An 11872-nucleotide genomic window follows, 5' to 3' on the forward strand; every position below is an offset into this window, starting at 1 on the left:
TCAACATTTTACAGACGAGGAGACGGAAGCATTGCACGCTGGACGGCCGGCCCCCAGGTCTCCCGGCTGTCTGAACGGCCACGGTTGACACGTCGGTGTAGGAGGCAGATGATGATGGGGTCTGTCCAGTTCCCGGCTGCCCAAGTAGAGGGGTGCCCTGTCACAAGCACACACGCGTCGGGTGCCTGCTGGGATCAGGGGGACGCTGACACCTCCACCACCACTGTCACCGGCCAGAGTGGAGATGGCAGGGGACCCAGGACTCCCTAGGTTTATTGCTTCTCTGAAAAGGCAAGCCTTTAGCTCTGAGAACTAATTAGTGCCCACCGCGTGAAAAGCAGCCAGAGTTTGAGGCAGCGGAGGGCAGGGGGCAGGTGGTGACAAAAACCAGGGGACAGAGTCCCGAAGCATGGTGCTCTTCGCTCTTTGTGGCACTGAATCTCCTGAACCTCAGTTTTCTCATGAAACCATCCAATGTCTGAGACTTGAGAGTGATTACGTATATAAAGCTGCCCGGTCATCTCTAAGGTGGTCGAAAAATCTAAGGTAATATTATTAGGGCGTCGCGGGACTTCCACAGAAAGTGGAACCCAAGGGGTTATAATTACGTTAGCAGCAAATTCAAAGGCCTCAAGACCTACCAGCGACAACAGGAGATGAACTACTGATTCATGGAAGAATCTCAAAAATATGAGGCTGAAGGGGAGAAGCCAGGCAGGCATAAGAGTATATACACTGTAGGATTCTGTGTCCATGCAGGTCTAGAAGATGCAAGCTAATCTGCAGTGACAGAAAGCAGACCAGTTCCCCAGGGATAGGGTGGAGAAGAAACTGACTGCAAAGGGGCGCAAGGGAACTTTCAGGGGTGACAGGCAAGTGCTGTGTCTTACGGCGGTGATTCCACGGGGGTGTTCATATGTCAAAGCTGATCAATCCTTCGATAGATTTCATTTCAGGTACATAAATTTTACCTCAATAAAATTAAAAATAAAAATGCGTGTCGAAGTCCCCTCCCTTTGAGGCCACCTGAGGGGCTCGGTCGGTGAAGCGTTCGACTCTTGATCGCAGGGTGGTTGAGTCCGAGCCCCGTGTCGGGCTCTGTGCTGACAGCTCAGAGCCTGGAGCCTGCTTCGGATTGCGTCTCCCTCTCTCTGCCCCTCCCCCGCTCGTACTCTGTTCTCTCTCTCTAACATAAATAAATAAATAAATAAATAAATAAATAAATAAATAAAACGAGCCTTTAATCATGTGCTTTACCTCACAAGACTGCCGTGCCAATCAAGAGGGCAATTTGGTGCCCGTGAGAGTAATTTTTTCAACTGCGAAATAACACACAGACGTAGAGGAGTGTCGGATGAACGCGCGGTCTAGCCAGGTAGCTTCGAGAATTCTTTGCCTCGCCCACCTATAAGAAAGATCCTTTCACCCCCAGGTGGGTCGGGGTTTGTCTTCTCTCTCTCCCCAGGGTCCCTGCCCAGAAGTGGCCACAACTCAGGGATGCTGAGTTAACCAAGCACTTTCAGAGGATCTAAGGTCAACCACCAGGTAAGCTAGAGAAGGCCAGAGAAACTGGATACTTTAATTCATGGGCTCTGCAAGGTGCCTCTCAGTTGCACGCACAGCCAGCTCTGAGGGTGTTTTCTCTTTGCGCAGCGAGGCAGAGCGAATGCAGCTTACCGTCCCAAGGAAAGTTCCTTCTTCTACCATCCTGCTATTCAACTAGGCATCGTTCAAATATGCTTCATAGGAAAAAAGGTCGACCTAACGGCACATGACCATCTTCGCTGGAGACCTCAACCAGCAAGCACCTTACCTCCGTTTCTTCCAACCCAACACAACAATACCATAATCCTATCTGTCTGGCGTCCACATTATATTTTTAACTAATTCGAGATCCTTTCCTGCCCGTGACACGTTGTGTCTTCACAAAGCCCCGTGAGTTACACAGGCTAGGTGTTGCTGTGCCCGGAAGCTGATCGGGATATTGAGGAAAATGGAAAACCTAAAAGCTTTCTGTGTCAGAAGCGGACCCGCACATGGGCCCTGGATCCCCTGCCCCCCCCCCCACCCCGCCCCACCCCCGCCCCACCCCATCCTTTTGCAAGACTGTATCTTTCCATCCTTAGCAAACATTAGAGTCATTTGCTAGAGACAGACTTCTAGCCACCAGCAGCCTCAAACAAACCCAACTAAAACAAAACAAAAGGTCAGCGTTGGATCAGCAAAGACTCCTCAAATTCAATGGTTTGGTGAAGCTCCCACAGTTGGCCTCAAGCTGCAGAAGAGATAAGAGATAAGAGCCCCACCCTCCCCACCCCCCACCAACCACAGAGGCCAGGAGGGGATGGTATGAAATCAAGTAGCAAAGCAACAAACCCCATCAGAGCGCCTGTCCCCCCTTCTCTCCTGACCCCTAGGCACCCTCCTCCTTGGCTCGGCAGGCTCTTCTCTTTCCTTCCCACTAAACCTGCTCTAGCCTTGACCAAGCTGGACCTTTATTTTTAGAACTTCTGGAACAGAAACTTTTAGAAGAGCTAATAGGCAGAGAAAGGAAAAGGAAAAAGAAAAAGGAAAAGAAAAAAAAAGGAAGTGATTGGCCATTCTGGCCCCTTAAAGTCTTCCTTCCTGAGGCCTTCCTAACACCTCCTTACCTTGTGCCAGCTCGCTCTCTCTCTCTCTCTCTCTCTCTCTCACACACACACACACACACACACACACACACACACACACACACACCACACACACGCACAGACACCGGAAAAATCGCTACTTCTTAATCCTCCATTTGGCAGGTCTTTCTACAGCAGTGTCGATGGACCGAAGGTAATAGGGTGGGATGGAAAAATCCTAGCGCAGCTCCAGGGAAGTGATGAGCTAGAAGGAACATACCCTGAGGTCACCCTGCTGGCTCAGCACTCCTCTCCCTTATGGGCACCTAATAAGCATCCGCTAATGAATCCTGTTCCCCCCAGAGGGAGCCAGTGAGGCCCTGAGGAGTTAAGTGACTTGCCCAAGACCACAGCACAGGCTGGAATAGGACCTGGGCCTTGCTGGCCTGAGCTCTCTGCCCACCAACCCAGAGCTCCGTGGAAGGTCCCTTTCTGCTGCTGCAAGACAGCAGACCCAGGGACACCCACAGGGAAACCAGAGCTGTCGGCCTGGGCCACCACCATTCTCTCCAAAGGGCCGCGTTCCAGACACTGGTCTCATCCCTTCCTGAGGCATCACAGCCAAGTCTCCCAGAGCCCAGGAAACCATCACTGCTCCCTCCTGCTTGCGATGTCATCGTGCTGCTGCCTCCAGCCTTAAGGCCCGAGAAAGAGGCTTCTCAGAAGCTAAGCCCGATGCCCCAGCTCTCTTTCTTCTTGGCCTGGCAGCCTAGGGAGAGTAAAACCAGGTCAGGTGACAGCCATGGGCTCTGCCCCCACCCCACCCCCCAGGCAGGGAATCTGATGGGGAGACAGAGTGGCAAAGCCAACCTCCTTCCAGCCCAGGCTGCCTCATGAGGACCCACTTGGCCCCCCTTTCAGCAAAGAGAGGCAGGCAGTGCTAGTCATAATAATAATAATAGCTGTGATCGGCTGAAGAATAGCTCCCCAAAAGATAGACAAGTCTGCATCCGTGGAACTGTAAACATTGCCTGATGGTAAAAATTAAAAAAAAAAAAAAAAAAATTAAAAAAAAAAAAGCTTTTGCGGATGTGATTAAGGATCCTGAGATGGGAAGGCTATCCTGAATTACCTGGAGGGGCCCTAAAAGCAATCACAAGGTCCTTATAGGAAAGGGGCAGAGGGAGACTCGAGCCACAAAGAACGGCGATGTGGCCGCGCAGGCAGAGATGAGAGTGATGCACCCACAAGCCAAAACCTGCCAGCAGCCACAAAGGCTTGGGTGAGGCAAGGGATGGATTCTCCTCTGGAACCTTCCAGAGGAGGCACGGCCCTGCTGATACTTTGATTGCAGCCAGTGACACAGATTTAGGGCTTCTCGCCTCCAGAACTAGGAGAAAATCAATTTCTGTTGGTTCCAGCCTGCCAATTTGTGGTTATTTGTTATAGCAGCCACAGAAACTAATACAGGAGCTGACATTTAATAATTACCCACTAGGCTCCAGGCACTGCCCTAAGCGTTTTACCCGCATTAAGGCATTACACACTGGCTCTGGATGTGAGGTCAAGCAGACATACTCCGGGTTTGCAGGCCAGCTTTATTGCTTAGTGTTGTGACTTTAAGCAAGTTACGTAACTTCTGTAAACCTGTCTCCGAATGCGCAAAACAGGCGTACGAATTACCTTTCTCATCGCGTTGCTGGAAGGATAGGTGGTTACTTAAAGGGCTTAGAGCAATACACAGTAAGTACTCAATAAATGCTAGCTATTAGGAGATCTCAGGAATTCGGCCAGCCACAATTAGACCATCATCCTCATCTGTCAGGACATGGGCAATGCCTCCTGGACCCAGTGCAGGAGAAAAGACACCGCTGGCAAGTGGGTTTGAAGAGCCAACAGGACAGTCTGAGTGCAGTTAAGCATTTCTTGCCTTAATTAAGCAATTTAGGTCCTTACTGCTGGCCTCGCTTCCAGAAAGGCAGATGCCCAAGACGGCGCTCATTGTGCAGCATTGCCCGGCTGATTTTCCAGCCCCTACCTCCGGTGCTTAAGGAGAGGGAGGCACACACATCACCCATAGTAAGGACCTAAGTGGCAACATAACATCCACGCCTGACGCAGCCCTGCAGAACCCACCACGCTTTCTCCCTGTAACTCTGGCATCGGGAAGCGGAGTCCCTCTGCTTTGGAAGTCAACCCCGGGCAAACACCTGAGTCCGCCTCCTGAGTTTCCAAGGCCACTCACTCCAACCAGTCCCAGCGGGGCGGGGTGGAACGATAAAACCAGGGGTCTGCTTTGGTTACCAGATTGCAGCCAAGTTAGTAAAGAACAGAGGAAGCAAGATCCGCCCAGGGGCTGGGGAAGGGTAATCTAGACTTCCCAACTGAAGAAAAGGGGGAAGAAAATTTTTTTTTTCCTTAACTTGGCCCTTTCCGATAAAGTTTGCCCAACTCTCCCGTTTAGGTGATGTCATTCAAAGAAGCAGCGCCTCCACAGGATGGCAGGCCTTGTGTCCCCACCTAAGAAATCTGCCCTCCAGAAATTAACCAAGGGAGAAGGCGCCTGGCCCGGCCACCCGGCCTTGGCCTCCTCCTAGGCAGGGTTCCAGCCCCACGGTCTTAGTTGACAGGCTTAAGGCCCCTGCTGCTGCTGCCGCCTCGTGCAAGCGACTGGCCGGGCCTCTTCCCGGCGGACTGCAGGGACAGCCACCTGCGCTCCCTCGGCCCTTCCCTACCCCACCCTCCAAGGGGAAGAAGGATGAGGGAGGACAGCTCCCCTCCTTACTCTCAGGCACCCACAGATTTCCGCGCTGCCGTCACCACTGACGAGAACCCGGGTCCCCAGGAGGAATCGCTTCTCCTTCCTATTCCATCCTCCCTATCAATGAACACGCAGCAACACCCACGTCCCCGCTCCTCCTACTCCGCAGGGAGACCGACCCGGAGAGCGACATCCGGAGCTGGAAGGCACCGCAGTTAAGAGCGCCGGCCCCTCCGCCCCGCCGGTGCCTTCGCCTTCTCCCAGCCACCGGAGGATCCTAAGCCAGCCCAGCGTTCGGGATGGGATCCTCGGCGGGGCCCCGCCTCCCCGGGGGCCCGGCGCTGCCGACCTCGGGGAGCCCGCCACGGACGGGCTCATCCCACCGCGGGGGCCGGCCGCAGGGCACGGCACCTGGGAGGCGACCCCGTAGGCGTGCCTCACCTTGGGCGCCGCAAACAGGCGCCCCCGCCCGCTCCCGCGCCGGGAGGGGCCGAGTCCCGGGCCGCCCGCGCGCCCGTGCTGCCCCAGCAGGTGGTGGGCAGCGGGGGAGCGCGCCGCCCGTCCGGCAGGCGCGGGGAGGCGAGCCGGAGCGAAGCCGAGGGCCGGCCGCGTGGGGCGCGAGGGGCGCGAGCCCCGCCACTTACGCGCGGGCTCTGGGGAAGCCCATGGAGAGCAGCACGTCCAGCGCCGATCCATGCTTGATGGTGCCCGGGCGCTGCTGGCGGCTCCTCCGCGGGGTGACTTTGCTGTACAGCTCCTCTCTCGCAGCCATGCCGAGCGGGCCGGGGTGGCCGTACTGAGCCATGGCTCAGCGGCCAGCCATCGCCGGGGAAGGCGCCCGAGCCCGAGCGTCCGGGAGGGAGCAGGGGAGGGGGCTCGGGGACCCGGCGCCGGGCGGGAGGCGGCGGCGGCGGCGGAGGCGGCGCTCGGAGCTTCCCCAGAGTCGAGACTGACGCTTCCTGGTGAGGCCACCGGAGCCGGAGCGGCCCGCGGGCTGCTGGGGCCGGACCAGCCGTCAGCTGCTCGGGCCCCTGGGTGCCCCCCAGCGCGGCGCCTGCAGCAGCCCTCTCTCCTCCGCCCCCTTCCTTCTCCGCTCCCAGCAGTCCGGGAATTTGCAATGAGTAATTTTTGAATGGATCAAAAAGGAAAAAGGAGCCCGGTGGGCCGGCCCTGCCTTGCCAGCACCGGGGCCCCGCCCCTCTCTTAAAGCCACAGCGCCGCCCGGGGCTGCTCCGGGCCGGGCGCGGGCTGCCGCGTCCGGGTGGGGCCAAGGCGGCGGATTCGAACCAAAGAGGGCCGCCCGTGTGCGTGGGTTCCGGGGAGTCGCTCCCCAGGCCCCGGTCTTCTCCATGACTTGCACATAGAGCCATCTGGGCCTCCAGATACCAGATCGGGCCGTGTCAACTTTCATGTGGTTCCTGCGGTTGTAGATGGGTTAATAATGGAAATTGGGCCAACTGATGGATGGTATTAATGAACCAGAAGGCCAAGCCCTGTAGGCCCAGATAAAAGGTTTTGCTTCCGAAAGACCCTACAAAATCCAGAGGATTGTCGTGGCCACTGGAGACCCAAGTTCCCAGCAGGTGGCCAAGTGGCCACACTGAAGACCTACCGTGCTCTCCAGGACTGAAATAGTGACTTCAGGGACCTCAGGCTCTCGGGCCTGGGAGGGGAGAAGGAGAGGACTGAGTGGGAAGAAGAAGAGAAAGGGGAAGATGAAAGGAGGAAGGAGAAGGACAGGGAAAGTGGGAAGTGGAAGGGGAGGGGGAGGGAGAAGGAACAGAGAAAGAACACTTTCTAATTATAAAAGGTGTTCAGGCTGGAAATGGGTGGGTTTTTGTTAGGGAATGAGCACCCTGTCAATGAAAGGATTCAAGGAAAGAGTAGCTGATCATTGCTCAGTGGTGACATGTAAGTGAATGTGTATCATAGGTTGGATAAATCTACTCTCACCTCAAAGAAGGTGGGAGTCTTCTTTAAAAATAAATTTATTTATTTATTTAGAGAGAGAAAAAGGGCACAAGTGAGCGAGTGGCAGACAGAGAGAGAATCCCACAAGGGGCAGAGAGAGAGGGAGAGAGAGAAGCAGGGCTCACCCAATGTGGGACTCCAACTCACAAACCATGAGATCATGACCTGAGCCAAAAGTCAGACGGTTAAGCGACTGAGCCCCCCAGGCGCCCAAAGGTGGGAGTCCTAACCATACCCACCCCACCCCATCCCCCACACCCTGAACTTGGCTTGGGGGTTAAAGCTCTTTCATTTGGAGACAAACTTGTCGTCCTCCGTCAAGGACAAGAGCCCCACTTGATTTCATGGAAAAGGCACAGAGTAAAACCCTAGCTGCTCTCTTTTTGTGCGATAATAATGAACCTAACATTTATTGGACTATTTTATGTCAGTCATTGTGCTACGCATAAGAAATGAATTGACTCTTTGAATGTTTATGACCCTATGGGGTGTGTACAATGGTTATCCCAGTTTACAGATGACAAAACTCAGCTCAGCAAAGTTGAGGAAGATCATAATGCTGGTAAGGGCATAATGAAAGCTTTTATCCACTGTGGCGGCTGGATAAATTGCTTCTGCCCTCCACAGCCCCCTGCCCTTATCTGTGTGCATCCTAGTAACCTAGCCTTACATGCATGAGGGTTCTCCCAAAATATCAGCTCCTTTCCCTGCCTGGAGGCGGGGGGGGGGGGGGGGGGGGGGGGGGGGAGGACGGGGGGTGGTGACCAGCGCTCGCGAAACCGTTTTTTGCTGCTGCTTTATAAGACGTCTAAAGGTTTTAGCAGGGGAAATGACACAGCTTAATTCTCTTGGGCCAGAACTGCTTTTCTAAAGAATGTCCAGTGGTGCTAGAAATGGGGAGATAAAGACTACTGGGGCTCCATCAACAATGTGCATAATTCTGCCTTCTGCCTGTGTAAGGGGTGCGGGAGAGTTCATACTTCCCAGGGCGAGAGCTTCTGCCAGAGCAGAGGAAGTGTCCCAAAGCCTTGCAGAGCACTTGCTCAGAGCACGGAGCAAAAAGACAGGACTGGGCTGAGAAAACCATACCTAGTAGACTAGCCTCCTGGTGGTGGGGGTGGGGGAGGGTTCAGTAAAGGATGCTGGACCTTACCCAATATGCTGAATTTCTTCCAAATACCTGGGCTGAGAGTCAAATGATCTGGAGGCTAGTCAAGAGATAATAATGTCTGTGGAAGCATTTTGTAAACCAGAAGCATAACAAACAAATAATATATAATATTACAAATGTATACAAATATTACAATACAAATAATAACTCAAATGTATTGAGAACTTACTATCTGCCAGTGTTCTTCTTCGTTTCTTACATATACAACTTACTCATTTAATCCCTTGACAAGACACTGAAATAGGAACTGCCATATTATCACTGGCCACTTTACACATGAAGATGTGGAAGCAGACAGAGGTCAAGTATCTTGTCCAAGGTCATATGGCTAATAAATGGTAGAGCCAGGATTTGAACTCTTAAAACTCGTCCAAACGACCCCTTACTGCCATCGTTATGGTGATGAAGAGACGTCAACCATTGAAATAACCGCATTACCTTTCTGACTCGTCCAATGCCCCCTGGCACAAAATTGCTGGGTCTCTGTTTCTCTAGCAAAATTGAATTGTCTTGCTTCCTGCCTGTAGGCAGACTGTGCGAGGAAATGTTGGGTATAAACCTAGTTGTAGGTAGCCTGGAAAAATCACTATGGAAAACCAGACTCCTTAGATGGGAACTGTTTTGCCTGGAGCACTTTGACAGAAATCCCAGACTTGTTTCCTCGCCCTTCTTCAGCACGGTTCCAGCGCTCCTTATATTTAGGACTTATGTCATTTGTCTGCACAGGACAGAGGGCTGGCAATTAGGGTGCATCGTGTTTCGATTGTGTCAACTTTGAAAAGCTAGGGGAAGCTTTATATGTGTCCATATCATTATATTAACTGTACTCCCAAGTTCAGAAGCCCGTCTTATGCCTTTTTCTTCTTCTCTCTGTCCTTGAGGAACGGTCAAGTGACTGCAGACTGTTTCCAGTCCCGAGGGTTGGAAACGTTGCTTTGGCAACTGAAGGCAGTTTTTGAATCACTGGGAATGATTTTAGCCCCCAGACTTCAAGGGGATTCCTCTTGGCCAGAAGACTTTGAAACTGTGTGGTAAGGAAAGAAAGGAGAGGACGGGAGGGCTCCAGAGCCAGGAATCAGGATGCCGAGGTGTTGGCTGTGACTTTGATATGTTCTCTGCCCGTCTCGGGGCTTCAGCTTCCTCACCTGCCAAATGAGCGTGTTGGCTTAGGTTGGGGATCCCTTGGACTTTGCCCAGGGACCCTCAGGGACCCTTTAGGGACAGGGGTTGTTGGGGTTATTAACTGAAGGTTGTGTGGGTGAAGCATGACATCCTCTTCTCAGAGTGGGTACACTTTGTCAGCTTTGGATCACGGGCGTTTCATGTAAGGTTTTCTGTGGGAAGATCGTTGAGAGGATCAAAAAACATCTTGAAAACCACTAAACTAGCTGATATTCAATGCCCAGTCTAGTTCAGAGAGACCATAACTTCCCCGTAAACGGCAAAGTACAGAGGCATGGAGTGGAATTGTTACAAGGGGAGGAGGTTACTGGGAAGGGACCCACCCGTGAGGGGTGGGCTGGGAGAATGTTCCACACAAGTAGCATGTTAGAGAGACAGACTTTCCCACTAGGGGAAATGCTAATTATGTGACGGGACAGAATGCTACCATGTGAATCACGTTGCATTATAAATGTATCAAACCAATATGTTCTTTACCTTAAATTTACACCTGCGTTGTGTGTTGATTACACCTCAATGAAAGAAAAGAAAAACTAAAATTAAAAAAGTCATGTCACGGGGTGCCTGGGTGGCTCAGTAGGCTAAGGCGTCCGACTCTTGATCTTGGTGCAGGTCATGATCTCATGGTTTCGTGAGTTCAAGCCCCACGTTGGGCTCTGTGCTGACCCTGTGGAGCCTGCTTGGGATTCCCTCTCTCCCTCTCTCCCTGCCCCTGCCCTACTGTGCTCTCTAAATAAATAAATAAATAAATAGGTCCTGTCGGTCCTACCCTGTCCCGAGGCACAATAACAGATGTAAAGACTTAGAGATTGGTGACTATTTCACAGTATTATATTTGTCCTTAGGACTTAGTTCAGGCACATGCAAAGTCTGTGGTAGTATTTCTACAATTCCTGCTGGGTTGTTTAATCTTCAAAGCCATACATACACACAGTAGGAAAAACTAAGGCAGAAACACAATTTGGAACATCATGCCCACCGACGAAAAGCTTCTATTTTTCTCACGCATTGGAAAAATTAAGATCCCTCCCTCCACTGCAAAAGGAAGAAAGAGAGAGGGGGGTGTCTAACTTATTTTTTATTTTTGCCCACTTCTGAACAAAGCTGCCAGCGTGCCCTTCTGGAATCCTCCTAGGAGACACTCCGTGGTCCGTGTTTCCTCCTTGCAAAGGCCTCGTCCCAAGTGTCACTGCCCCAGGGTTTGTGAAAAAAGGCTTTCCCTCTTCTCGTACAACTTCCTTTTTGTAAAAGCAGCAAAAGGGGAAATCTTATTTCTAAGAAATAGAATAAAACTAAATAGCTATAAAACCTAGGTAAGAGGCCAAAAAAAAAAAAAAAAAAAAAAAAACCAAACCCCCAAAACCCAGCTTCCCCTTGATTTAAAAGAGTGGGGAGGCACTTGACTGGCTGAGTCGGTAGAACATGCCACTGGGATCTCAGAGTTGTGGGTTCGAGCCCCATGTCGAGGGTACGGGGGTACTTAGAAATAACATTTTACAAAAATAAATAAGAGAGTGGAAACAATAGTCATGGACCAAGATACTTGGAAAAGTAGTGTTTAACCATTAAAAAATTCAGTGAGCTTAGGTTGCAAGATAAAATTTTTGAGTATTTGTAAAAATGTAAGTTTGCTTTAAAATTCTATAAAAGGGGGGCGCCTGGGTGGCTCAGTCGGTTGAGCGTCCGACTTCAGCTCAGGTCATGATCTCATGGTATGTGAGTTCGAGCCCCGCGTCGGGCTCTGTGCTGACAGCTCAGAGCCTGAAGCCTGCTTCCGATTCTGTGTCTCCCTCTCTCTGACCCTCCCCCGTTCATGCTCTGTCTCTCTCTGTCTCAGGAATAAATAAAAACATTTGAAAAAATCAATCAGTCAAGCTCAGAGCCTGAAGCCTGCTTCCGATTCTGTGTCTCCCTCTCTCTCTGCCCCTCCCCTGCTCATGCTCTGTCTCTGTCTCAGAAATAAAAACATTTTAAAAAAATCAATCAATCAATAAAAGTCTATAAAAGACATTTTCATGAATCTTTGTGGGACTGTGTACATGGCTTTAGATATATTTTTCCAGCTCATGCATAATATATATTTTTATGTTTATTGATTTATTTTGAGAGAAAGAGAGAGAGAGCGAGAAAGCTCATGGGAGAGGGGCAGAGAGAGGGAGAGAGAGAATCCCAAAGAGG

The 11872-nt window shown here is 51.7% G+C and overlaps 1 protein-coding gene across 2 annotated transcripts in view; it reads right to left on the reverse strand.

Moving 5' to 3' along the window:
- UBASH3B (ubiquitin associated and SH3 domain containing B) overlaps positions 1–6498 on the reverse strand; it is a 139824-nt gene extending 133326 nt beyond the window's left edge. The window contains exon 1 of one of the 2 annotated variants that reach the window (XM_053900356.1): positions 6015–6498. In XM_053900356.1, coding sequence (XP_053756331.1) covers positions 6015–6066 — 52 coding nt within the window. In that variant the 5' untranslated portion in view covers positions 6067–6498. The remainder of the gene's footprint in view (positions 1–6014) is intronic. The other variant, XM_019468844.2, reaches the window with a different exon arrangement.
- Between the last annotated feature and the right edge of the window lie 5374 nt (positions 6499–11872).

Source organism: Panthera pardus, unplaced genomic scaffold, assembly GCF_024362965.1.
Source record: "Panthera pardus isolate Hobbes unplaced genomic scaffold, ASM2436296v1 HiC_scaffold_12, whole genome shotgun sequence".
Taxonomy (NCBI): domain Eukaryota; kingdom Metazoa; phylum Chordata; class Mammalia; order Carnivora; family Felidae; genus Panthera; species Panthera pardus.